General features: G+C 44.9%; 1 protein-coding gene across 13 annotated transcripts in view; it reads right to left on the reverse strand.

Moving 5' to 3' along the window:
- Window positions 1-23,231, reverse strand: part of LOC110504374 (SH3 domain and tetratricopeptide repeat-containing protein 2) — a 37,895-nt gene extending 14,664 nt beyond the window's left edge. For 7 of the 13 annotated variants that reach the window (XR_016491782.1, XR_016491777.1, XR_016491778.1 and 4 more), the window contains exons 1-14: window positions 16,134-16,857; window positions 13,631-13,729; window positions 11,730-11,858; window positions 10,587-10,714; window positions 10,262-10,367; window positions 9,808-9,951; window positions 8,552-8,750; window positions 8,249-8,322; window positions 6,727-6,922; window positions 2,726-2,862; window positions 1,961-2,011; window positions 1,067-1,377; window positions 666-860; window positions 184-485 (exon numbers count right to left, since the gene is read on the reverse strand). Coding sequence is in view for 4 of the 13 variants with exons in the window: in XM_036969767.2 (XP_036825662.2) it covers window positions 184-485; window positions 666-860; window positions 1,067-1,377; window positions 1,961-2,011; window positions 2,726-2,862; window positions 6,727-6,922; window positions 8,249-8,322; window positions 8,552-8,750; window positions 9,808-9,951; window positions 10,262-10,367; window positions 10,587-10,714; window positions 11,730-11,858; window positions 13,631-13,729; window positions 16,134-16,218 (2,156 nt within the window). In the remaining 9 variants the exon portion in view is untranslated. Of the gene's footprint in view, window positions 1-183; window positions 486-665; window positions 861-1,066; window positions 1,378-1,960; window positions 2,012-2,725; window positions 2,863-6,726; window positions 6,923-8,248; window positions 8,323-8,551; window positions 8,751-9,807; window positions 9,952-10,261; window positions 10,368-10,586; window positions 10,715-11,729; window positions 11,859-13,630; window positions 13,730-15,974; window positions 16,858-22,884 lie in introns of those variants that run through there. The other 6 variants (XR_016491783.1, XR_016491784.1, XR_016491785.1 and 3 more) reach the window with 3 other exon arrangements.
- Between the last annotated feature and the right edge of the window lie 995 nt (window positions 23,232-24,226).

A 24,226-nucleotide genomic window follows, 5' to 3' on the forward strand; every position in this document is an offset into this window, starting at 1 on the left:
TTTATAACAAACTTTTCACAGATATATTGAAACAAAGGACACCGAGTGTGTCCAACATGGCACCCTATTCACTATATAGTGCACCATATTTGACCAGAGCACTATGGGACCTGCTCAAAAGAATTGCACTATATAGGGAATTGGATGCCATTTGGGAGCATTGACAACACAGACAACACCAACCTAAGGAGGAGGAAGAGGCTGGCGGTGAGGTAACAGACCCGTGCCTCCAGGTGTTTGTCCCCTTCCACCACAGACCTCCGCAGCACCAGCATCAGCAGCTCAAACTCATCCAGGGAGGTGAAGGTGTGTCTGGGGAGACAGAGGAGCAGAGCACTGGCCTTCTCCAGGGTCGGGGGCAGCTTGTTGGCCATCTTCTGTTTGAGGTAGATGGCTGTGAGGTTGGTGTAGAGGGCGATGAGGAGAGGGAGGTCAGAGAAACCGTCAACAGAGACGCCAAGGGCTTCCTCGTAATACACACGGGCCTGGGAGAGAGGGATGGGAGATTAACATTTAAGTTAATTTACATATGTGTGCTCTTAAATGAACTTTTAGTGCTCTTATGTGCTCTTAAATTAACATATTATGCATGTGTGTTTGTGTGTATATGCGTAAATGTGTGTGTGCATGTGTACATACTCCAGTGTTCCTCCCTTCTGCCCTACCTGGGAGTACTTGAGCTTCTTGGCGCAGAGCCTCCCCAGTAGGAAGCATGCCCGTCGGTGTGCCCAGGCCATGCCCGTTCTCTTAGCCCCCTCCCTGACAATCTCCAGATGGCCCAGTAACTCATCCTCACTCTGTCCTGAGAATGTCAGCCACAGGAAGGAGTGGTTTAGGTCATAGAGGGGCAGGAAGTCCTCCTGGAGGAGAGGAGAGGATAAGAAGAGAGGAGAGGAGAAGAGAGGAGAGGAGAGGAGAGGAGAGGAGAGGAGAGGATGGAAAATTAATATAATAGATTACTTTATTGACAATCAACAGTGAATTAAAAAACAAACACAACTATACAAACCAGACGCAAACCCCTAAATCTCTTCAATTTCAAAACAGTGGTTCTTTGACCTCTCACCTGGAAGTGAGGCATGTTGAGCAGAGTCAGGGTTGGGTCACAGACCTCTGACTCCACCCCTTCCCAGCTCCCCTCCTCCAGGAAAAGTGGTGGGTCTTCCTGGAACTCATTCATCTCTCTGAAGGTGTCGTCCAGACTGAAGGACAGCAACTCCCCGTCACCGCCACGCCCCAAAGCATTCTGGGAGGCGTAGAAGGAGGGGCGGGGCGAGGAGTGAGAGAGAGAGGGGCGGGGGGAGGAGTGGTAGGGGGGTGTAGCGTCACTCTTCTCTGAGATGATGGACTGCCGGGCGCTGACGGGGGGCTTATGCTCTGAGAGAGAAAGATATGAACCCTGAATGTAAAGGTTTCGGTACACTGGATATGAAAATCCATGTACTGTACATTAGAAATGTAGCTATGAAACTTCCTTGACTCTCCTAGCAGTTCAGCTTGGTGCTGCAATATGTGCCTGTTCAACAAATTAATAAAATATTATCTCCCTTGTCATGGGCGCAACTTTGGTTTGATAGATCACATTCCAATGGTAAAGCTGCCATTTCTGAATGGGCGTCCCCAGTGAAAGTTACGTCCCTGTCCCATGTAAAATGAAATGTGAGCAAAAACTGAAACAGTATTAGTTTCCTTCTCTCCTCCTAAACAGGGAAGAAAAGTAAAGAGTTTGACTATGTACAGAGTTACCCTTTTAGTGTTCTGGCCTGCTTATTCTGTTGTTTCCAAAACATCTACAGCTGTCAGGGAGAAAAGGTTCTTGGCTTTGACTGAGACAGAAGGATATATCGACCTCTACACAATCTTCTACCATTCAGCTGAGGTTGTATTAACAATCTGATAAACAACGTATTAACTTTCATAAATATCTTATTTCCTTGTTAATAGATGACGTATTACTAACCTTGTTTTGGTTGGTTTCTGATGTACGTAAAGTCAGACTGATCCAGTCTATCTGCAGGAAGAAATATATATTTAACAGCTGTTTCACATACAGTGGTCCTTCGTTTAAATGTTGCTTGGTAATGCAGCACAGACTGTGGGCTCACGCAGAATTCTATGGCACATTATTTAACTGTCAGCCATTGTTGCCATTTATGCTAGTTAATGCTAGTTTGACCACCAGAGGGCGTCTTTGAGAAGCTAAGTTATTGAAATGAAATGGGGCTGTAGGCCTAAGGGTCCTCTGTACTGCAGCTGTTTTAGCGTAACTTACCTATTGATAAAGCATACAGTACAGGTCTTTAAATACAGTCAAGCAGCACTCAGTATAACACAGTTGTTCCCTACCGACAATAGTCTGACAGTACTCAGTATAACACAGTTGTTCCCTACCGACAATAGTCTGACAGTACTCAGTATAACACAGTTGTTCCCTACCTACAGTAGTCTGACAGTACTCAGTATAACACAGTGGTTCCCTACCTACAGTAGTCTGACAGTACTCAGTATAACACAGTGGTTCCCTACCTACAGTAGTCTGACAGTACTCAGTATAACACAGTGGTTCCCTACCTACAGTAGTCTGACAGTACTCAGTATAACACAGTGGTTCCCTACCTACAGTAGTCTGACAGTACTCAGTATAACACAGTGGTTCCCTACCTACAATAGTCTGACAGTACTCAGTAATTCCCTTTACTGTATAGACTGAGGGATCCTCTCCTACCTAGTCTGTAGACAGTACTGATGTCAGAGGAGAAGAGTCTCTCTAGGAGGCCGCTGTCTCTGGGTTCACTACTGCAGGGGTTAATCTGGGCCATTGACGCACGTTCCTCCTCACTCAGAAACACCAGTTGTCTGTCTCTGACAAGGAGGGAGAGAGAGCGAGAGTGAGAGGGCAGAGAGAGGGAGTGGAGAGAGACAAAGAAAGCATTATCACCCACATGACTGCTCTCAACCACCCCTCCATCCCTCCACCCTTCCATCTCTCTATCCCTCCATCCAACCCTCCATACCTCCACCCTTCCATCTCTCTATCCTCCATCCAACCCTCCATACCTCCATCCTTCCATCCCCCCACCCCTCCATCTCTCTACACCTCACTCCCTTTACCCCTACACCCCTCTGCAACCATTTATCCTTCCATCCCTGCCCTCTTCATCTCTCTTCTCCTCCATCCCCCCACCTCTCCATCTCTCTACTCATCCATCCCCCCATCCCCCCACCCCTCCATCTCTCTTCTCCTTCATCCCCCCACCTCTCCATCTCTCTACTCATCCATCCCCCCATCCCCCCACCCCTCCATCTCTCTACTCCTCCATCCCCCCACCCCTCCATCTCTCTACTCCTCCATCCCCCCATCCCCCCACCCCTCCATCTCTCTACTCCTCCATCCCCCCACCCCTCCATCTCTCTACTCCTCTACTCCTCCATCCCCCCATCACCCCACCCCTCCATCTCTCTACTCCTCCTTCCCCCCACCCCTCCATCTCTCTACTCCTCTACTCCTCTATCCCCCATCCCTCCATCTCTCTACTCCTCCATCCCCCCACCCCTCCAACTCTCTACTCCTCCATCCCCCCACCCCTCCATCTCTCTACTCCTCCATCCCCCACCCCTCCATCTCTCTACTCCTCCATCCCCCCACACCTCCATCTCTCTACTCCTCCACCCCCCCATCCCCCCACTCCTCCATTTCTCTACTCCTCCATCCCCCCACCTCTCCATCTCTCTACTCATCCATCCCCCCATCCCCCCACCCCTCCAACTCTCTACTCCTCCATCCCCCCACCCCTCCATCTCTCTACTCCTCCATCCCCCACCCCTCCATCTCTCTACTCCTCCATCCCCCCACCCCTCCATCTCTCTACTCCTCCACCCCCCCATCCCCCCACCCCTCCATTTCTCTACTCCTCCATCCCCCCACCCCTCCATCTCTCTACTCCTCCATCCCCCACCCCTCCATCTCTCTACTCCTCCATCCCCCACCCCTCCATCTCTCTACTCCTCCACCCCCCATCCCCCCACCCCTCCATCTCTCTACTCCTCCATCCCCCCATCTCTCTACTCCTCCACCCCCCCATCCCCCCACCCCTCCATTTCTCTACTCCTCCATCCACCCACCCCTCCATCTCTCTACTCCTCCATCCACCCACCCCTCCATCTCTCTACTCCTCCATCCCCCACACCTCCATCTCTCTACTCCTCCATCCCCCACCCCTCCATCTCTCTACTCCTCCATCCCCCACCCCTCCATCTCTCTACTCCTCCATCCCCCGCCCCTCCATCTCTCTACTCCTCCATCCCCCACACCTCCATCTCTCTACTCCTCCATCCCCCCACCCCTCCATCTCTCTACTCCTCCACCCCCCCATCCCCCCACTCCTCCATTTCTCTACTCCTCCATCCCCCCACCTCTCCATCTCTCTACTCATCCATCCCCCCATCCCCCCACCCCTCCAACTCTCTACTCCTCCATCCCCCCACCCCTCCATCTCTCTACTCCTCCATCCCCCACCCCTCCATCTCTCTACTCCTCCATCCCCCCACCCCTCCATCTCTCTACTCCTCCACCCCCCCATCCCCCCACCCCTCCATTTCTCTACTCCTCCATCCCCCCACCCCTCCATCTCTCTACTCCTCCATCCCCCACCCCTCCATCTCTCTACTCCTCCATCCCCCACCCCTCCATCTCTCTACTCCTCCACCCCCCCATCCCCCCACCCCTCCATCTCTCTACTCCTCCATCCCCCCATCTCTCTACTCCTCCACCCCCCCATCCCCCCACCCCTCCATTTCTCTACTCCTCCATCCACCCACCCCTCCATCTCTCTACTCCTCCATCCACCCACCCCTCCATCTCTCTACTCCTCCATCCCCCACACCTCCATCTCTCTACTCCTCCATCCCCCACCCCTCCATCTCTCTACTCCTCCATCCCCCACCCCTCCATCTCTCTACTCCTCCATCCCCCGCCCCTCCATCTCTCTACTCCTCCATCCCCCACACCTCCATCTCTCTACTCCTCCATCCCCCCACCCTTCCACCTGAAGCCTCTACTATTAACAACAGATAAACAGATAGACCAGGTAAATGTGAACATGACACATTGTCCACTGTCCTAACTGTTCCTAGAAGACTGAGTTGAGGGGTGAATAAATACATGTTTTGAAAGAAAATAGATATTTTGAAAATTAGATTGTGCACAAATAATTTGGGAACACATAATTGTGGAATTTTTTTATTTATTTGTGTTAAAAATAACTGTTTTCAGCAAAACTATTATAAATTCATAATATTATTCACAGTGGTTTGGTATTGTAATACTGTTGTCAAATCAAATCAAATCAAATCTTATTTGTCACATACACATGGTTAGCAGATGTTAATGCGAGTGTAGCGAAATGCATGTGCTTCTAGTTCCGACATTGCAGTAATAACCAACGAGTAATCTAACCTATAGCCCTCACAGTGGTTTGGTATTGTGATACTGTTGTCTATAGCCCTCACAGTGGTTTGGTATTGTAATGCTGTCATCTATAGCCCTCACAGTGGTTTGGTATTGTAATGCTGTCATCTATAGCCCTCACAGTGGTTTGGTATTGTAATGCTGTCATCTATAGCCCTCACAGTGGTTTGGTATTGTAATGCTGTTATCTATAGCCCTCACAGTGGTTTGGTATTGTAATGCTGTTATCTATAGCCCTCACAGTGGTTTGGTATTGTAATGCTGTCATCTATAGCCCTCACAGTGGTTTGGTATTGTAATGCTGTTATGTATAGCCTTCACAGTGGTTTTGGTATTGTAATACTGTTATGTATAGCCCTCACAGTGGTTTGGTATTGTAATGCTGTTATGTATTGCCCTCACAGTGGTATGGTATTGTAATGATGTTATGTATAGCCTTCACAGTGGTTTTGGTATTGTAATACTGTCATGTATAGCTCTCACAGTGGTTTGGTGTTGTAATACTGTCATGTATAGCTCTCACAGTGGTTTGGTATTGTAATGCTTTTATGTATAGCCCTCACAGTGGTATGGTATTGTAATACTGTCATGTATAGCCCTCACAGTGGTTTGGTATTGTAATGCTGTTATCTATAGCCCTCACAGTGGTTTGGTATTGTAATGCTGTTGTGCCATCAAACCCCTGCAACTTATCCAGAACGCTGAAGCCCACCTGGTTCTCTCATGTCACCCCGCTCCTCCACACACTGCAATGGCTTCCAGTTGAAGCTCACATCCACTACAAGATCATGGTGCTTTCCTACAGACCAGCAAGAGGAACTGCCCCTCCCTATGCTCAAACCCTACACCCCATCCCGAGCTCTCAGTTCTGCCGCATCTGGTCTCTTGGCCTTCCTACCCTATGGGAGGGCAGGTCCCGCTCAGCCCAGTACAAGCTCTTCTCCGTCCTGGCACCGTAGTGGTGGAACCAGCTTCCCCTGAAGCTAGGACAACATTCCCTGCCCAACTTCCAAAACCCCCTGAAACTCTGCCTCCTCAATGAGTATCTTAAATAATCCCCCTCCTCACCTCGACCCCCCCACTTCTAGCTCTGACTTTGCTGACAGCTACTTTATTGAGGAAAAGTGTATTTAATATGCATGTGATGTGTGGTTGTCCCACCTAGCTATCTTAAGATGAATGCACTAACTGCAAGTTGCTCTGGATAAGAGTGTCTGCTAAATGACTAAACATTTCACATTTAAATGTATTGCTCTTACGGGGGTTTGGCGTTGAGTGGCTTGACGTGAGCCTTGTGTACGAAGCCGGTGTTTCCTGTAGAGCAGTGTGTTCCTATGAACAGGTCCAGACCTCGGAGTAGCATCCCCTGTATCTCAATCAGGTCACCTCGACTCAGCTGGAGCTCATCAGATCCTACTGGGTTGTGGTCCACTACAACCTCACAGGATCCGGTTACTGCAGGGGGAGGGGAGAGGAGAGGGGGTTGGAGGAAATACCTAGTATGTGTAATGAACACTGGCCATGGCATGAGTGTAGTGTGCTGTAGAACCCTGTAGGTTCCTGCCCTCACCTATAGGGTGATGGAGCTGTCATCTATCTGAAGGGTTAGGTTTAGGGTTAGGGTTAGATTTAGGGTTAGGTTTAGGGTAAGGGCCTCACCTATAGGGTGATGAAACTGTCATCTATCTGAAGGGTTAGGCTTAGGGTAAGGGCCTCACCTATAGGGTGGTCAAATTGTCCTCTCTCTGAAGGGTTAGGTTTAGGGTAAGGGCCTCACCTACAGGGTGGTCAAACTGTCCTCTCTCTGAAGGGTTAGGTTTAGAGTTAGGTTTAGGGTTAGATTTAGGGTTAGGTTTAGGGTAAGGGCCTCACCTACAGGGTGGTCAAACTGTCCTCTCTCTGAAGGGTTAGGTTTAGAGTTAGGTTTAGGGTTAGATTTAAGGTTAGGTTTAGGGTAAGGGCCTCACCTACAGGGTGGTCAAACTGTCCTCTCTCTGAAGGGTTAGGTTTAGAGTTAGGTTTAGGGTTAGATTTAGGGTTAGGTTTAGGGTAAGGGCCTCACCTACAGGGTGGTCAAACTGTCCTCTCTCTGAAGGGTTAGGTTTAGAGTTAGGTTTAGGGTTAGATTTAGGGTTAGGTTTAGGGTAAGGGCCTCACCTACAGGGTGGTCAAACTGTCCTCTCTCTGAAGGGTTAGGTTTAGAGTTAGGTTTAGGGTTAGATTTAAGGTTAGGTTTAGGGTAAGGGCCTCACCTACAGGGTGGTCAAACTGTCCTCTCTCTGAAGGGTTAGGTTTAGAGTTAGGTTTAGGGTTAGATTTAAGGTTAGGTTTAGGGTAAGGGCCTCACCTACAGGGTGGTCAAACTGTCCTCTCTCTGAAGGGTTAGGTTTAGAGTTAGGTTTAGGGTTAGATTTAGGGTTAGGTTTAGGGTAAGGGCCTCACCTATAGGGTGGTCAAACTGTCCTCTCTCTGAAGGGTTAGGTTTAGGGTTAGTTTTAGGGTTAGGTTTAGGACTATGTTTAGGGTTAGATTTAGGTTTAGAGTTAGGTTTAGGGTTAGATTTAGGGTTAGGTTTAGGGTAAGGGCCTCACCTATAGGGTGGTCAAACTGTCCTCTCTCTGAAGGGTTAGATTTAGGGTTAGGTTTAGGGTAAGGGCCTCACCTATAGGGTGATCAAACTGTCCTCTCTCTGAAGGGTTAGGTTTAGGGTTAGATTTAGGGTTAGGTTTAGGACTATGTTTAGGGTTAGATTTAGGGTTAGGTTTAGGGTAAGGGCCTCACCTATAGGGTGGTCAAATTGTCCTCTTTCTGAAGGGGAGCATCCGGCACAGTCAGAGTACTTCCTCAGAAACCACCTACACAAACAGGAAACACATTAGCTTGGGACAAAATGGCTGCCATATTTCCCTACTAAATATAAGGCGAGAGGAAATACCAGTGTGAAAATGAAGGATAGAGGTTGATAGCTTAGAGGATGACTGAGTATGTCACTGTGTCATGTTATAAGGTCTACATACATCATAGGATGTAATGTGACTTACTGGTAGAAGGGGTATGGGTTAGGGTAGAGACTAGGTAACTCACTGGTAGAAGGGATATGGCAGCGGCTGCATGGTGTTGACAGGCACTAGTCCGTGTTGTCCGGTGGAGAGAAGGGTGCCCTCCCAGTGACTGTCCTGCCCCGTGTCTCTAACCATCAGCAAATCGTTACGTCTGAAACACAACTCCTCTTCCTCATCACTATGCTCACCACTGCTCACCAGCGCCTTGGCGAAGAACGAACCTGGGGGAGAGAGATACATACAGGTAAATAACACGCAACGAACACCACACCAGATGCAGGTTTCTGTAAAGAATGAACATTCTACTGAACTAATGGGATATTTTCATGGAACTGAGGCTCTGTCCTACGTCACAGAATACTGTTTTAAAAATCCATTCTCAACATACACACGCCTTCACTGGCTATTGATTCCTCTCAGCCATTAGGGAGAACAGTACTTCCTCTTAAAAGAGCATGTCTACAATGGAAATGCAGTGTAGGAAAATACCTCTCTAAAGTATGTTGAGTTAATGGCTGACAAATTGTAAAGTGAAAAGGGGCACTGTGGTTTTTGCTGTTTTACTTGATCTCTGAACATACAGAACACGTCATCAGTTAAAGTGTAGCTCTATGTCATTTCTAGGTATCTGGAACAACTTCTGAAATACCATGAAAATGTCCCTTCAGTTCAGTGGTTGAGTAATAAGTTGACATTTTATGCTTCTGTTCTTCTCTGAGGGGAGTGTAATGTAAACTGATGTTGATGATGAAGGTCAGGAAAGTAGAGCACATAAGCTGTCCATAAGGAGTTCGTAGAGTGTGTAAGGTCTTCATAACGTGTCCATTAGGAGTTTATAAACTGTTCATAAGATGTTTTTAATTTTTTAATTTAACCAGGTAGGCTAGTTGAGAACAAGTTCTCATTTACAACTGCGACCTGGCCAAGATAAAGCAAACCAGTTCCACACAAACAACACACATGGAATAAACAATAAATAAGTCAAGAACACAATAGAAAAAAAAGAACGTCTATATACAGTGTGTGCAAACGAAGCAGCGAAGTAATTACAATTTAGCAAATTAACACTTGAAGTGATGTCTATAAAGACTTCATAAGATGCTGATATGGTGTTCATAACCTGTCATAAGGAGTTCAAGTGTCCATCCCAAACCTTCTAAACTAGCAGTCCCAGGTAGTGTGGCCAGGTGTTGTTCATAATATGGTTATAACATGTCATAAGGTGTTCATAAGTTGTTCATAGGGTGTTTATAAAGAGTTTATAAGGTGTTCGTTCACCCTCCTGCAGCAGCAGTCCCAGGTAGAGTGTTGCCAGGTGTTCCTCGTCTACAGTCACAGTGATCTCCAAGTCCCTCAGCAGCTCAGTGTCCAGCCAGAACGACTGGTCACAGAGGAAATTCTCCAGGCACCGCGCCACATAGCCTGGACATACAAAATGTACATAGTATGTTCATAACATGTCATAAGGTGTTTATAACATGGCATATGCTGTTCATAAGGTTCACCACACCACACAGCCTAGACACACAACGAAGTAAGAGGAAGTTGTCCCTACATCCTGATGTAAGGCCTGTTTTTTCCGGGTCGATTCGTTAGGATTGGGTGCGGGGACGCTGGTCCTAGATCTGTGCTTATTGGCAACTTCTAACCAGGCTGGACATAATAATCAGCTATCAGACTGTGTAAATGAGAGTTTCATCCATGTCAGGTAGACTAGGATAGTACAGCATACCCAGAGCCAGGTAGGTAGAGAACTTCCAGATCTCCTCTACAGTCTTGAAGGTGATGACAAAGCTGTCCTTCTCAGCGTGGACAGACAGCAGACGGGCAGACAGGTCCTGTATGGAGGCAGAATAACCAAATACATTGATGAAGGAGCAGAGAGGATGCAGAGAAGGTCACCTTTATGCTTTACCGACTCCTGGCCCCTACGACAGGGAGAAAATACTTTCAGCAGGACAACGGTTGGTACTGCACCTTTGGTCTAGGCGGGGTCATCGGTTTTGGCATGCCTTGACCTCTAACTTCTAACAACCGACCTAAGACCTGTGACTAACCTTGAAGAGCTGAATGACGTCCTGACTGTTGCTCTCGACGACCCTGAGTCTTGTACGGAGCGCCTCCTGTAGTTCAGAGTCAGGTATTACACCTGAGCACCGCCGACCGCTGAACACTAGAACCACGTCTACACACACACAAACACACACACAACACACAAACACACACACAACACACACACAAACGCACGTACACACGCACATATACACACGGGCACACACACACACTGTCAGTCTCATCATCAGACGGTAGGCGTATTGACTGATACTGTGATATTGTCATGTAGAGGTCAATATGCAGAGGTTAAGCAGTTTATGTGACTTTTCGCAGAAGGTAAGTGAGTGAATTTTAGAGCCATTCTCAGTGAGTGTATTACAGAGCTCATTGAGTGTATTACAGAGCTCAGTGAGTGTATTACAGAGCTCATTGAGTGTATTACAGAGCTCATTGAGTGTATTACAGAGCTCATTGAGTGTATTACAGAGCTCAGTGAGTGTATTACAGAGCTCAGTGAGTGTATTACAGAGCTCAGTGAGTGTATTACAGAGCTCAGTGAGTGTATTACAGAGCTCAGTGGGTGTATTATCAGTGAGCTCATTGAGTGTCTCAGTGTTAGACTAGGAATAACATATCTATTACAGCCTTGAGTGACTCTTAGTGGACGTTTAAAAGGGACCTTTAAACATTAGGTCCATTTAGGAGAGAGCTACACAGGAACCTGCTGGAGGAAAGTAACAGCTTATCATAGAGTAGCTAAGTAGCTGTGTCTACTGCAACATTAATGTTAAGGGAAGATGAAGAGTCATCAGTTTTCTTGCAGGATGTTGACATACATACAGACAACATGAATGATAAAGTGATCATCTAGATGACTGTATAGAAAGAGACAGGATACAATAGAGATGCTGTGATAGCATCAACACCAACAGATCCACAATAAGCATCACACCACACAACCATGACCAGCAGCTGGTCAGCATAACCAGCAACACCACAACATTAGCAGTTAGCACATCCATAGCAGGAATAGAGAGAGAAACAACCTGGCTGTCCCAAATGGCACCGTATGGGTCAAAAGTAGCACCTATGGGTAATCGGGTGCCATTTGGAACACATCCGAGTATCTGTGAGTAGAACAGTACCTGAGGAGAACCTCTCTCCCACAGCCAGTGACACGGTGCTTCCTCTGGTGAACGCCTCCTTCCTCGTCCAGTAACTGTCCAGCTCCGCCTCCCCTTCCCCAGACTCCACCCCCGGACCCTCCTCCTCCCCTGGAGAAACCAGGAAACAGAGGTCAGGTCAGAGGAACCCTCAGGAAGGAAAGGGGTGATACAGTTGTTTGGGGGTTGATTTTAAAAATAAACTTTTGTTTCAGCAACATGTGCTCTGTAAGCAAGTTCAAGATCATCCATCAACTTTGTTGTGTGACAACTATGAAGGGGGATGGAGACCAAATAGTGGACATGGCAACAAAACAACACCAGCATTTACCATCATTTAGTGTCCACATTGCTGCATTGTCTATCCTTCTGGAATGCAAACCAGTCAAGGTAACGAGACAAAGTGACAGAATTTGTGGTTTTTCTATGTTACTGTATGAGAGAACATTCACACTAAAGTTGCATATCTGCTGGTGTACAGTGTATTCTGTGATCCAGCTGATGAGGGTTTCAATAGTGATGAGTTTTTTCCTCCAGAACATCAACAGGACATGAAGAGTCTATCATAGCCCACACATCTATTACCGTACTGCAGCTCCTGTTACAATATAATGACCTGCTCTGGTTCTCCTGACAGGGCTTTGTGACTGGTGACGGCTTCACACACACGTGCTCACACACACACACACACAGACACACACACACACACACACACACACACACACACACGCACACACACAGAAACACACACACACAAAGGCTTTATGAGCGGCTGGGCTGGCTTCCCCATGTTGTTGTCCCATTGTCCCAAACACATCCTCAGTCTGGGACTGACCGGTGACCAGTGGCATGACACAACAGCCTGAAAGAATCCTCCCAAACAGCCTGAAAGAATACTCCCAAACAGCCTGAAAGAATCCTCCCAAACAGCCTGAAAGAATACTCCCAAACAGCCTGAAAGAATACTCCCAAACAGCCTGAAAGAATACTCCCAAACAGCCTGAAAGAATACTCCCAAACAGCCTGAAAGAATACTCCCAAACAGCCTGAAAGAATCCTCCCAAACAGCCTGAAAGAATCCTCCCAAACAGCCTGAAAGAATACTCCCAAACAGCCTGAAAGAATACTCCCAAACAGCCTGAAAGAATCCTCCCAAACAGCCTGAAAGAATCCTCCCAAACAGCCTGAAAGAATCCTCCCAAACAGCCTGAAAGAATCCTCCCAAACAGCCTGAAAGAATCCTCCCAAACAGCCTGAAAGAATACTCCCAAACAGCCTGAAAGAATCCTCCCAAACAGCCTGAAAGAATCCTCCCAAACAGCCTGAAAGAATACTCCCAAACAGCCTGAAAGAATCCTCCCAAACAGCCTGAAAGAATCCTCCCAAACAGCCTGAAAGAATCCTCCCAAACAGCCTGAAAGAATACTACCAAACAGCCTGAAAGAATCCTCCCAAACAGCCTGAAAGAATCCTCCCAAACAGCCTGAAAGAATACTCCCAAACAGCCTGAAAGAATCCTCCCAAACAGCCTGAAAGAATCCTCCCAAACAGCCTGAAAGAATCCTCCCAAACAGCCTGAAAGAATCCTCCCAAACAGCCTGAAAGAATCCTCCCAAACAGCCTGAAAGAATCCTCCCAAACAGCCTGAAAGAATCCTCCCAAACAGCCTGAAAGAATCCTCCCGCTTAAACGACCACTGTTATGTTGTTTAGGCTACAGCGTAATACAATGTTTCATTGTTTGCTACAGTACAAATCCAGAAACACTCCAAATTAGTCTGGGAAATATAACTCATGCAGGACATGGGAAGGAGGAACATCATTGCGACAGAATCAGCTGGATGTTTTGTGAAGGTCATCGAAGGCTTTTTTACTGTACTCTACCTCGATTCCTAACATCATTTCCTGTGAAGTGCCCATTGGTTCCCGCTAGCGTGTACGGTGGTTCCCTCCATAGTGCATCCAGCTCAGCAGGGGAGATGTCTGGGAGGGGGGAAGGAGATAAGTGTGACACACATCAGTAAATGGTCGCTTTCCCCTGATCAGACGTTGCATGCATCAACCAATGGTTGCACGCCATGTCATCGACTGTACCTTCGGGCACCAGATTGCTATAGAATATGATGTGGTTAGCTGATAAAATACCTATCCAGGAGATTAGTCTAACACACATCTGTAAATGTCTGGGAGAGTGAAGGAGAATAGTGTAACACAAAGTAGTAAACACCATCAAGGGGTGCATGTCAATAGTCTAAAGTGGATTCCTCTCCTTATATCTCCATCAATACTCTGATGAGGAGAAGGATACCAGGAAGGACACATTTACTAGTCCTGAAGGAAAATTGTGTTGGTTGAAAATGTTGTATCACAAACAGGTCAAACAGCAAATAGTGAACAGTCTTTACAAGAAAAGCAGCTAGCCATCAGACATCGTAAGACAGCGCTTCCCAATCCTGGTCCTGGGGAGCCCAAGGGTTGCAAATGTTTGTTTTTGCCATAGCAGTATGGCCTTACCAGCCACACTGATCTAGAGACAGATACTAGCAATATGGCCTTATCAGCCACCCTGATCTAGAGACAGATACTAGCAGTATGGCCTTACCAGCCACACTGATCTAGAGACAGATACTAATATGGCCTTACCAGCCACACTGATCTAGAGACAGATACTAGCAACATGGCCTTACCAGCCACCCTGATCTAGAGACAGATACTAGCAATATGGCCTTACCAGCCACCCTGATCTAGAGACAGATACTAGCAGTATGGCCTTACCAGCCACACTGATCTAGAGACAGATACTAGCACTATGGCCTTACCAGCCACCCTGATCTAGAGACAGATACTAGCACTATGGCCTTACCAGCCACACTGATCTAGAGACAGATACTAGCAATATGGCCTTACCAGCCACCCTGATCTAGAGACAGATACTAGCAGTATGGCCTTACCAGCCACCCTGATCTAGAGACAGATACTAGCAATATGGCCTTACCAGCCACCCTGATCTAGAGAGAGATACTAGCAGTATGGCCTTACCAGCCACCCTGGTCTAGAGACAGATACTAGCAGTATGGCCTTACCAGCCACCCTAATCTAGAGAGAGATACTAGCAGTATGGCCTTACCAGCCACCCTGGTCTAGAGACAGATACTAGCACTATGGCCTTACCAGCCACCCTGATCTAGAGACAGATTCTAGCAGTATGGCCTTACCAGCCACCCTGATCACCCTGATCTAGAGACAGATACTAGCACTATGGCCTTACCAGCCACCCTGATCACACTGATCTAGAGACAGATACTAGCACTATGGCCTTACCAGCCACCCTGATCACACTGATCTAGAGACAGATACTAGCACTATGGCCTTACCAGCCACCCTGATCACACTGATCTAGAGACAGATACTAGCAGTATGGCCTTACCAGCCACCCTGGTCTAGAGACAGATACTAGCACTATGGCCTTACCAGCCACCCTGATCTAGAGACAGATACTATCAGTATGGCCTTACCAGCCACCCTGATCACCCTGATCTAGAGACAGATACTAGCACTACACACCTGGTTCAAATAATCAAAGCTTGATGATGAGTTGATTATTAGATGTAGATGTGTGGTGCTAGGGCAAAATCCAAAACGTGGGGTCCAGGGACCAGGATTGGGAAAAGCTGTGGTAAGGGTTGACAGGGGACCGGAAACACAATGGCAAGAAGCAGAGAGGTCACACAATGACCCAGAGACAAACATCTGCACTGACATCATCAGCCAAAAACCCCACACATCACTGAGCGTTACCCATGAGACATCAGCTCAGCAAGACGAGAGAACAGTCAGACTAGAACACACTCAGACAAGGACAAGCATGCCCTGTAAATGGAACACAACAACGGTAAGCCTTTGTGTATTGTATACAAAACTGTATTGGTAAGCCACGGCTGACAGTCAATGTCAAAATTGTCTTCATGCTTTTGACCTTGTCGTAATACTGGTAATATTACCCAACATAGCAGAGAGACTCTCTACACAGGACCAAGCATAAAGACAATACAATACACAATGATTGACTGGTCCGTTATGCTGCACTGAGACACAGAACACAACAAACTGCACAGTTTAGTAACAATATGACAGACAGGACTGCAACTACAGTACACACAACAAGCACAATCAAACACCACCTAACACAGCGTCACACTGACACACCATGCCCTGTACTATACTATACCTTCATGGGATAGCCTGTTACCCATATCATATAGATATACCTACAGCAGCAGTATCTGTCTGAACGAGTGAGATGCTGCTCTCTGTCTTCTCATGTCAGTGACCTACTAGCCTCAGCTACAGGCTGTGGGTACAGACGGCAGAGTGAAGTGGAACCAACCTGGGAAGAGAGGGCAGCGTTTGAGGAGCGGAGAGCAGCAGGAGGACGAGGAGGCCCGGAGAGGAGTGCAACAGCACCACGCCATGTGTACCAGCAGCTTACAGCTCCCAGAAATCAATGCTGCCAACAGCCGCAGCTCTCAGCACAGCTCTCAGCTACTAAGCATTCAGACTGACTGTCTGGTGGTCCGGCTCTGTCTGTCCTCAGAGACAGCTCTCTCTTTTTCTCTCCTGCTCTGATCTATCTCTCTCGTTCTGATCTCTCTCTCTCTCTCTCTCTCTCTCCTGCTCTGATCTATCTCTCTCGTTCTGATCTCTCTCTCTCTCTCTCTCCTGCTCTGATCTATCTCTCTCGTTCTGATCTCTCTCTCTCTCTCTCTCTCTCTCCTGCTCTGATCTATCTCTCTCGTTCTGATCTCTCTCTCTCTGTCTCTCCTGCTCTGATCTATCTCTCTCGTTCTGATCTCTCTCTCTCTCTTTCCTGCTCGGATCTATCTTTCTCACTTTCTCTTTTTCTGATTTCTCTCTCTCTCCTGTGTTGGATGTCTGATCTGTCACTTTCGTTCTCTCTCCAGTTAACTCTCTTTAGAGCTTCTTCCTGTACCCACACATCTCTCTCTCTCTCCCTCTCTCTCTCTCTCTCTCTCTCTCTCTCTCTCTCTCTCTCTCTCTCTCTCTCTCTCTCTCTCTCTCTCTCTCTCTCTCTCTCTCTCTAGCTGCTGCCCAGTCTGTGAATACACAAAGCACTCTTTTCTGATGGCATGTGTGAGTGGGGTGGTTAGTGAGAGAGAATGTGTGTGTGAGAGACCCCACTGTTTGTGCTGCTGAGACAGAGTAGTGCTGACCAACTGTAAGAGAATGCCAGCAGAGTGCAGCAGGCTACAAGGTCACTCTACAAGAGGTTACTGGGCACAGGTCTAAGATCAGCTTACCCTCCTCCACTCATAACCAGTAGAGGGGACAACACAAAACAAACCTTTCCCATGATCAGGGGAAACACCATCCTACTCTCTGCAAGGTCACCATAGTGACCAGGGCTCGTATTCACAAAGCGGTGCTGATCTAGGAGTGCTGACTGGGGATCAGTTTATTCTTTCAAATCATAACGAATACGATTTTATAGACAGGGGGAACCTGATCCTAGATCAGCTCTACTACTGAGACGCATCGTGAATACCCGCCCATAGGGTCAGGGATTGGGATCAGATGGGGAGTTCTGATTGGCTGAAAGCTTGAGTGCTGCACATTGTGGGAGGATGCTACACTGTTCAAAGGAAAAGCTTTGAAACACAAAGCTAGTGGCAACTAAGCTGCCACAAACGTAGGGTATTGAAACATCATCCTGAGATGTTTTGAAACATGACATGGTGTGTTGTAACTCTACTTAATCAAGAGTTGGTCAACACCATGCCAGGGACAGGGAGCACTAACAGAAAGATTTAAAAAAACAATTTGATGTTTCGTATTTCCAATTCCTGTAAATGAGATTCACTTCTCTTATTGTTTATTCCCTTCTCTTGTTGTTTATTCCCTTTTCATATTGTTTATTCCCTTCTCTTGTTGTTTATTCCCTTCTCTTGTTGTTTATTCCCTTCTCTTGTTGTTTATTCCCTTCTCTTGTTGTTTATTCCCTTCTCTTGTTGTTTATTCCCTTATCTTGTTGGTTATTCCCTTCTCTTGTTGTTTATTCCCTTCTCTTGTTGTTTATTCCCTTATCTTGTTGGTTATTCCCTTCTCTTGTTGTTTATTCCCTTATCTTGTTGGTTATTCCCTTCTCTTATTGTTTATTCCCTTCTCTTGTTGTTTATTCCCTTCTCTTGTTGTTTATTCCCTTCTCTTGTTGTTTATTCCCTTCTCTTGTTGTTTATTCCCTTATCTTGTTGGTTATTCCCTTCTCTTGTTGTTTATTCCCTTATCTTGTTGTTTATTCCCTTCTCTTATTGTTTATTCCCTTCTCTTGTTGTTTATTCCCTTCTCTTGTTGTTTATTCCCTTCTCTTGTTGTTTATTCCCTTCTCTTGTTGTTTATTCCCTTTTATTATTGTTTATTCCCTTTTCTTATTGTTTATTCCCTTCTCTTGTTGTTTATTCCCTTCTCTTGTTGTTTATTCCCTTCTCTTGTTGTTTTTCCCTTATCTTGTTGTTTATTCCCTTTTCTTATTGTTTATTCCCTTCTCTTGATGTTTATTCCCTTTTCTTATTGTTTATTCCCTTCTCTTGTTGTTTATTCCCTTCTCTTGTTGTTTATTCCCTTTTATTATTGTTTATTCCCTTCTCTTGTTGTTTATTCCCTTTTATTATTGTTTATTCCCTTCTCTTGTTGTTTATTCCCTTTTCTTATTGTTTATTCCCTTCTCTTGTTGTTTATTCCCTTCTCTTGTTGTTTATTCCCTTTTATTATTGTTTATTCCCTTCTCTTGTTGTTTATTCCCTTTTATTATTGTTTATTCCCTTCTCTTGTTGTTTATTCCCTTCTCTTGTTGTTTATTCCCTTCTCTTGTTGTTTATTCCCTTGTATTATTGTTTATTCCCTTCTCTTGATGTTTATTCCCTTCTCTTGTTGTTTATTCCCTTCTCTTGTTGTTTATTCCCTTCTCTTGTTGTTTATTCCCTTCTCTTGTTGTTTATTCCCTTCTCTTGATGTCTATTCCCTTTTCTTATTGTTTATTCCCTTCTCTTGATGTTTATTCCCTTCTCTTGTTGTTTATTCCCTTTTCTTATTGTTTATTCCCTTTTATTATTGTTTATTCCCTTCTCTTGTTGTTTATTCCCTTCTCTTATTGTTTATTCCCTTCTCTTGATGTCTATTCCCTTTTCTTATTGTTTATTCCCTTCTCTTGATGTTTATTCCCTTCTCTTGTTGTTTATTCCCTTTTCTTATTGTTTATTCCCTTTTATTATTGTTTATTCCCTTCTATTGTTGTTTATTCCCTTTTCTTATTGTTTATTCCCTTCTCTTGTTGTTTATTCCCTTTTCTTATTGTTTATTCCCTTCTCTTGATGTTTATTCCCTTCTCTTGTTGTTTATTCCCTTCTCTTATTGTTTATTCCCTTATCTTGTTGTTTATTCCCTTTTCTTATTGTTTATTCCCTTCTCTTGTTGTTTATTCCCTTCTCTTGTTGTTTATTCCCTTCTCTTGTTGTTTATTCCCTTCTCTTGTTGTTTATTCCCTTCTCTTGTTGTTTATTCCCTTCTCTTGTTGTTTATTCCCTTTTCTTATTGTTTATTCCCTTCTCTTGATGTTTATTCCCTTCTCTTGTTGTTTATTCCCTTCTCTTGTTGTTTATTCCCTTCTCTTATTGTTTATTCCCTTATCTTGTTGTTTATTCCCTTTTCTTATTGTTTATTCCCTTCTCTTGTTGTTTATTCCCTTCTCTTGTTGTTTATTCCCTTCTCTTGTTGTTTATTCCCTTCTCTTATTGTTTATTCCCTTTTCTTATTGTTTATTCCCTTTTATTATTGTTTATTCCCTTATCTTATTGTTTATTCCCTTCTCTTGTTGTTTATTCCCTTCTCTTGTTGTTTATTCCCTTCTCTTGTTGTTTATTCCCTTTTCTTATTGTTTATTCCCTTTTCTTGTTGTTTATTCCCTTCTCTTATTGTTTATTCCCTTTTCTTATTGTTTATTCCCTTATCTTGTTGTTTATTCCCTTCTCTTGTTGTTTATTCCCTTCTCTTGTTGTTTATTCCCTTCTCTTATTGTTTATTCCCTTTTCTTATTGTTTATTCCCTTTTATTATTGTTTATTCCCTTTTCTTATTGTTTATTCCCTTCTCTTGTTGTTTATTCCCTTCTCTTGTTGTTTATTCCCTTCTCTTGTTGTTTATTCCCTTCTCTTGTTGTTTATTCCCTTCTCTTGTTGTTTATTCCCTTCTCTTGTTGTTTATTCCCTTCTCTTGTTGTTTATTCCCTTCTCTTATTGTTTATTCCCTTCTCTTGTTGTTTATTCCCTTCTCTTGTTGTTTATTCCCTTCTCTTGTTGTTTATTCCCTTCTCTTGTTGTCACGTTCTGACCTAGTTTTATTGACTCAAGTCCATGTTAAGTCTGTATATCACAAGTCTGAATAGGGCCCCCATGTGCTCAGTGTAACAAGTGTGGTTCATCACAACAGTTAAGTCTGAAGACTGGCTGAGTCAGTGTTTTGGGCAGTGTTTTGACAAGCAGGAGACCCGGGTTCAAATTCATATTGTCACGCACATACCAGCTTTATGCTGTAAATGTTATCTCGGCTATAAGTTGGACATGTTATCTCGGCTATAAGTTGGACATGTTATCTCGGCTATAAGTTGGACATTTTATCTCTGCCATAAGTTGAACATGTTATCTCTGCTATATGTTACCTTACTTAACCCTAAACATTTTGAAAGTAACATAATTTATAACCTCACAATGAGCCTGGCAGATGTGGTATGAATTACTGCCATTGCCTACCCTAGGAAAAGTATTCAATTTCCTGTGTCCATTTGAACATATTTCAGCAAATTGTGGACGAATATGACAGCTCTGTCTATTAATCTCAATACATTTATAAAAATGTGTCACTGGAAATGAATGTATGAGAGAGACAGTCTGAAACATAATTTGTGTGATTTGATGTTGCCTTTTACATGATCTGAAACCCTCAAAAGGTGTTTTCACAAGTTCACAACTCTCTCTTAAATACCAATGTTACCAGAGTGTTCCTTGTGATTCATTCAAATGTCTGCCACAGTACTGTTTCAGAGTACTTCTACTCTGTTTTAAACCACATTCTACTGTATGTATCAACACACATTGGGGTTTACATTCAAAGACAGCTTAGGTGCACTACTTTTCATGGTTTCAGTACACAATGATGGTATTTTGAGTCTCTCTATTTTAACAGTGCAGGGAAAGGAATGGGGTAGGTAGGGCATAACTAATCAAACCCTCATTGCCTACTTTCCACTTCTCTCTCCCTCTCTCTGTCATCCAGTATTTCCATGCTAAAGTGAAGAAAACGAGGACGAAGATGCTCCTTCTCTAGAAACAACACCGGTCACTCCATTGAGGCATCCTCGGTTGAGTCCCAAACGGCTCCCTATTCCCTATGTAGTACACTACTTTTGTCCAGAGCCTTATGGGTCTTGGTCAAAAGTAGTGCACTATATAGGGAATAAGGTGCAATTTAGGACGAAGGCCATGTCCTGATTGAATCAGTGTGTCTTGTGAGTCAGACAGCTGTAAACAGCCTGAGGCTCTTTACAGGAGAAACAACACTCTGTTTCTAGACACCGACAGACACATTACAGAGAAATCTAATAGAGCAGGTTTACTCCCAAATGGTACCCTATTCCCTATGTAGTGCACTACTTTAGACCAGAGCTCTATCTGGTCAAAAGCCCTACTGGCCCTGACCAAAAGTAGTGCACTACACTATAGGGAATAGAGAGGCCCCTGGAAGGCAGGCTCCTGAGCTCCTCATTACACAGGCTGGAGCACAGCATGTTGAAATGACAAACTGTTGTCCAACAGAGGATTTATACCCATATCTTCATCATCATGTCACAGACTGGATCATGCTCTGCTGGGGATTTTAATAGAACAAATCAATCATCTGATTATAATGCAGACTAAGTCACAATGCTCTCCAGACACCTTGGCTGCTGTTGATCTAGCTAGACGTTGTTACATTCAAAGATACGTTTGCAGAAATGCTTCGGAATTTATGTAAGGTGTTTCCGTACGTTGCTAAATGTTCTAATACATTCAATTTGATGACATCACAATGACACACTAACTCATTCTCATTCCGTGGCATTCTGTAATGGAACGTTGCTGCCAGCAGAACAGTAAACGTTCTAAACTACTCAAGAGGTTAACAGTTCATGGATGTCAATGAGGAGCAATGGAGAAGAGCAGAGTCAGAAAAACTGACACAGAGTTATTTTAAACTGCCCTCCACGTTAGCACCATTATTCTAATTGGGATTCGAGATCAATAGAATATCATTGTTACAGAACTTTTGATGCCAATATGAAGCCTAAGAACCTTCATAAACCTCAAACCTATATAGCTGGGCTATGGGTTCAACTGTAAGGCTGTGGGGTAAGCGTGTGTGAAATGAGTGTAAGTGAGGGACAGGGGTAACATGAGACAGACAGGGGGCTCTATGTTTAGCCTAACCCCCTGGAACAACACACGCCTGTGTGCCTGTGACTGAACTACAGCTGAGAGATCCCCTCACTACAGTATAGTGGCTAACACAGAGAAACACACACACACGTATCTACTGCAAATCATAGTCTAACGATCACACATTATCCATTGATCTCTTTAATTTGCTATGTCCTCAGATGGGAAGGAGAGAGAGAGAGAGAGAGAGAGAGAGAGAGAGAGAGAGGGAGAGACAGAGAGAGAGAGAGAGAGAGAGACAGAGATAGAGACAGAGGGAGAGAGAGAGAGAGAGAGAGAGAGAGAGAGAGAGAGAGAGACCACTGTAATTGTATGAAGCCATAATATAACATTTGAAATGTCTCTATTCCTTAGAAACTTTTGTGAGTGTAATGTTTACTGTTCATTTTTTATGTTTTATTTCACTGTCTATTACCTATTTCACTTGCTTGGCAATGTAAACATGTTTCCCATGCCAATAAAGCCCTTTGAACTGAATTAAGTTGAATTGAGAGAGAGTAGGACTAACACACACACACAGCATAAGTTCAAGACAAAGTGGAACTCAAACATACTCAATGAATACAGACAGATAGTTAGAGAGAAGAGTGTGTCTCACCTCTGTCCTGCTGTCTGTTCTCTCCTGTCACTTCATTCCTCATGAGGGTGGTAGTGGTGCAGTAGTCCAGTATAGTAGTCCCAGTGTGTCCTCAGTCTGTTCACTGCCCAGTGAGGGAAACTTCCCCATCGGCCAGGCTAAAGCCCAGTCACTCTGTTCCTGTCCCTGTTCCTGTGTTTGGATAGAGCAACGGACAGCTGTGATTTCAGCCGTGAGAGAGTGTGTGACAGTGTGTGAGAAAGAGTGTGTGACAGTGTGTGAGAAAGAGTGTTTGACAGTGTGTGAGAAAGAGTGTGTTTGTGAGAAGAGACTGTGTGTATGTCAGGGGCAGCATGACTCTGACCACTGAGGAAGTACTGAAACTCCTCCCCCTCCACTAACTTCTATGGGACAGGGTTTCCACTAGATAACAGCAATAAACTCAGATTCCACGGTCACAACATCAAAACTGGCAGTAACAGAAACATTTGGGAAAAAAATCTACTTAATTTAAGATTAGGGTTAGGCATAAGGTTAGGGTTAGGCATAAGGTTAGCCGTGTGGTTAAGGTTAGGCATAAGCTTAGCCGTGTGGTTAAGGTTAGGGTTAAGGTTAGGCATAAGGTTAGCCGTGTGGTTAAGGTTAGGGTTAAGGTTAGGCATAAGGTTAGCCGTGTGGTTAAGGTTAGGGTTAAGGTTAGGCATAAGGTTAGCCGTGTGGTTAAGGTTAGGGTTAAGGTTGGCAGTGTGGTTAAGGTTAGGGTTAGGGTTAGGCATAAGGTTAGCCGTGTGGTTAAGGTTAGGGTTAGGGTTAGGCATAAGGTTAGCCGTGTGGTTAAGGTTAGGCATAAGGTTAGCCGTGTGGTTAAGGTTAGGCATAAGGTTAGCCGTGTGGTTAAGGTTAGGTAGGGTTAAGGTTGGCAGTGTGGTTAAGGTTAGGGTTAAGGTTAGCAGTGTGGTTAAGGTTAGGGTTAAGGTTAGCAGTTTGGTTAAGGTTAGGGTTAAGGTTAGCAGTGTGGTTAAGGTTAGGGTTAAGGTTGGCAGTGTGGTTAAGGCTAGGCATAAGGTTAGCCGTGTGGTTAAGGTTAGGGTTAAGGTTGGCAGTATGGTTAAGGTTAGGGTTAAGGTTAGCAGTGTGGTTAAGGTTAGGGTTAAGGTTAGCAGTATGGTTAAGGTTAGGGTTAAGGTTAGCAGTGTGGTTAAGGTTAGGGTTAAGGTTAAGGTTATTTTAACAGGAGGAATTGTAGAATTGGGCAGGGTTTAGCCATGATTATGACTGTTGGTGTGTTAACTAGTGATGAGTCTTACGACACATGCTGCGGTTACTGTCTCTGATGGCGTGGAGTGTAATCCACCGAGACTCT

This window comes from Oncorhynchus mykiss, chromosome 25 (assembly GCF_057628025.1).
Source record: "Oncorhynchus mykiss isolate SJ-2025 chromosome 25, ASM5762802v1, whole genome shotgun sequence".
NCBI classification, from domain to species: Eukaryota; Metazoa; Chordata; class Actinopteri; order Salmoniformes; family Salmonidae; genus Oncorhynchus; species Oncorhynchus mykiss.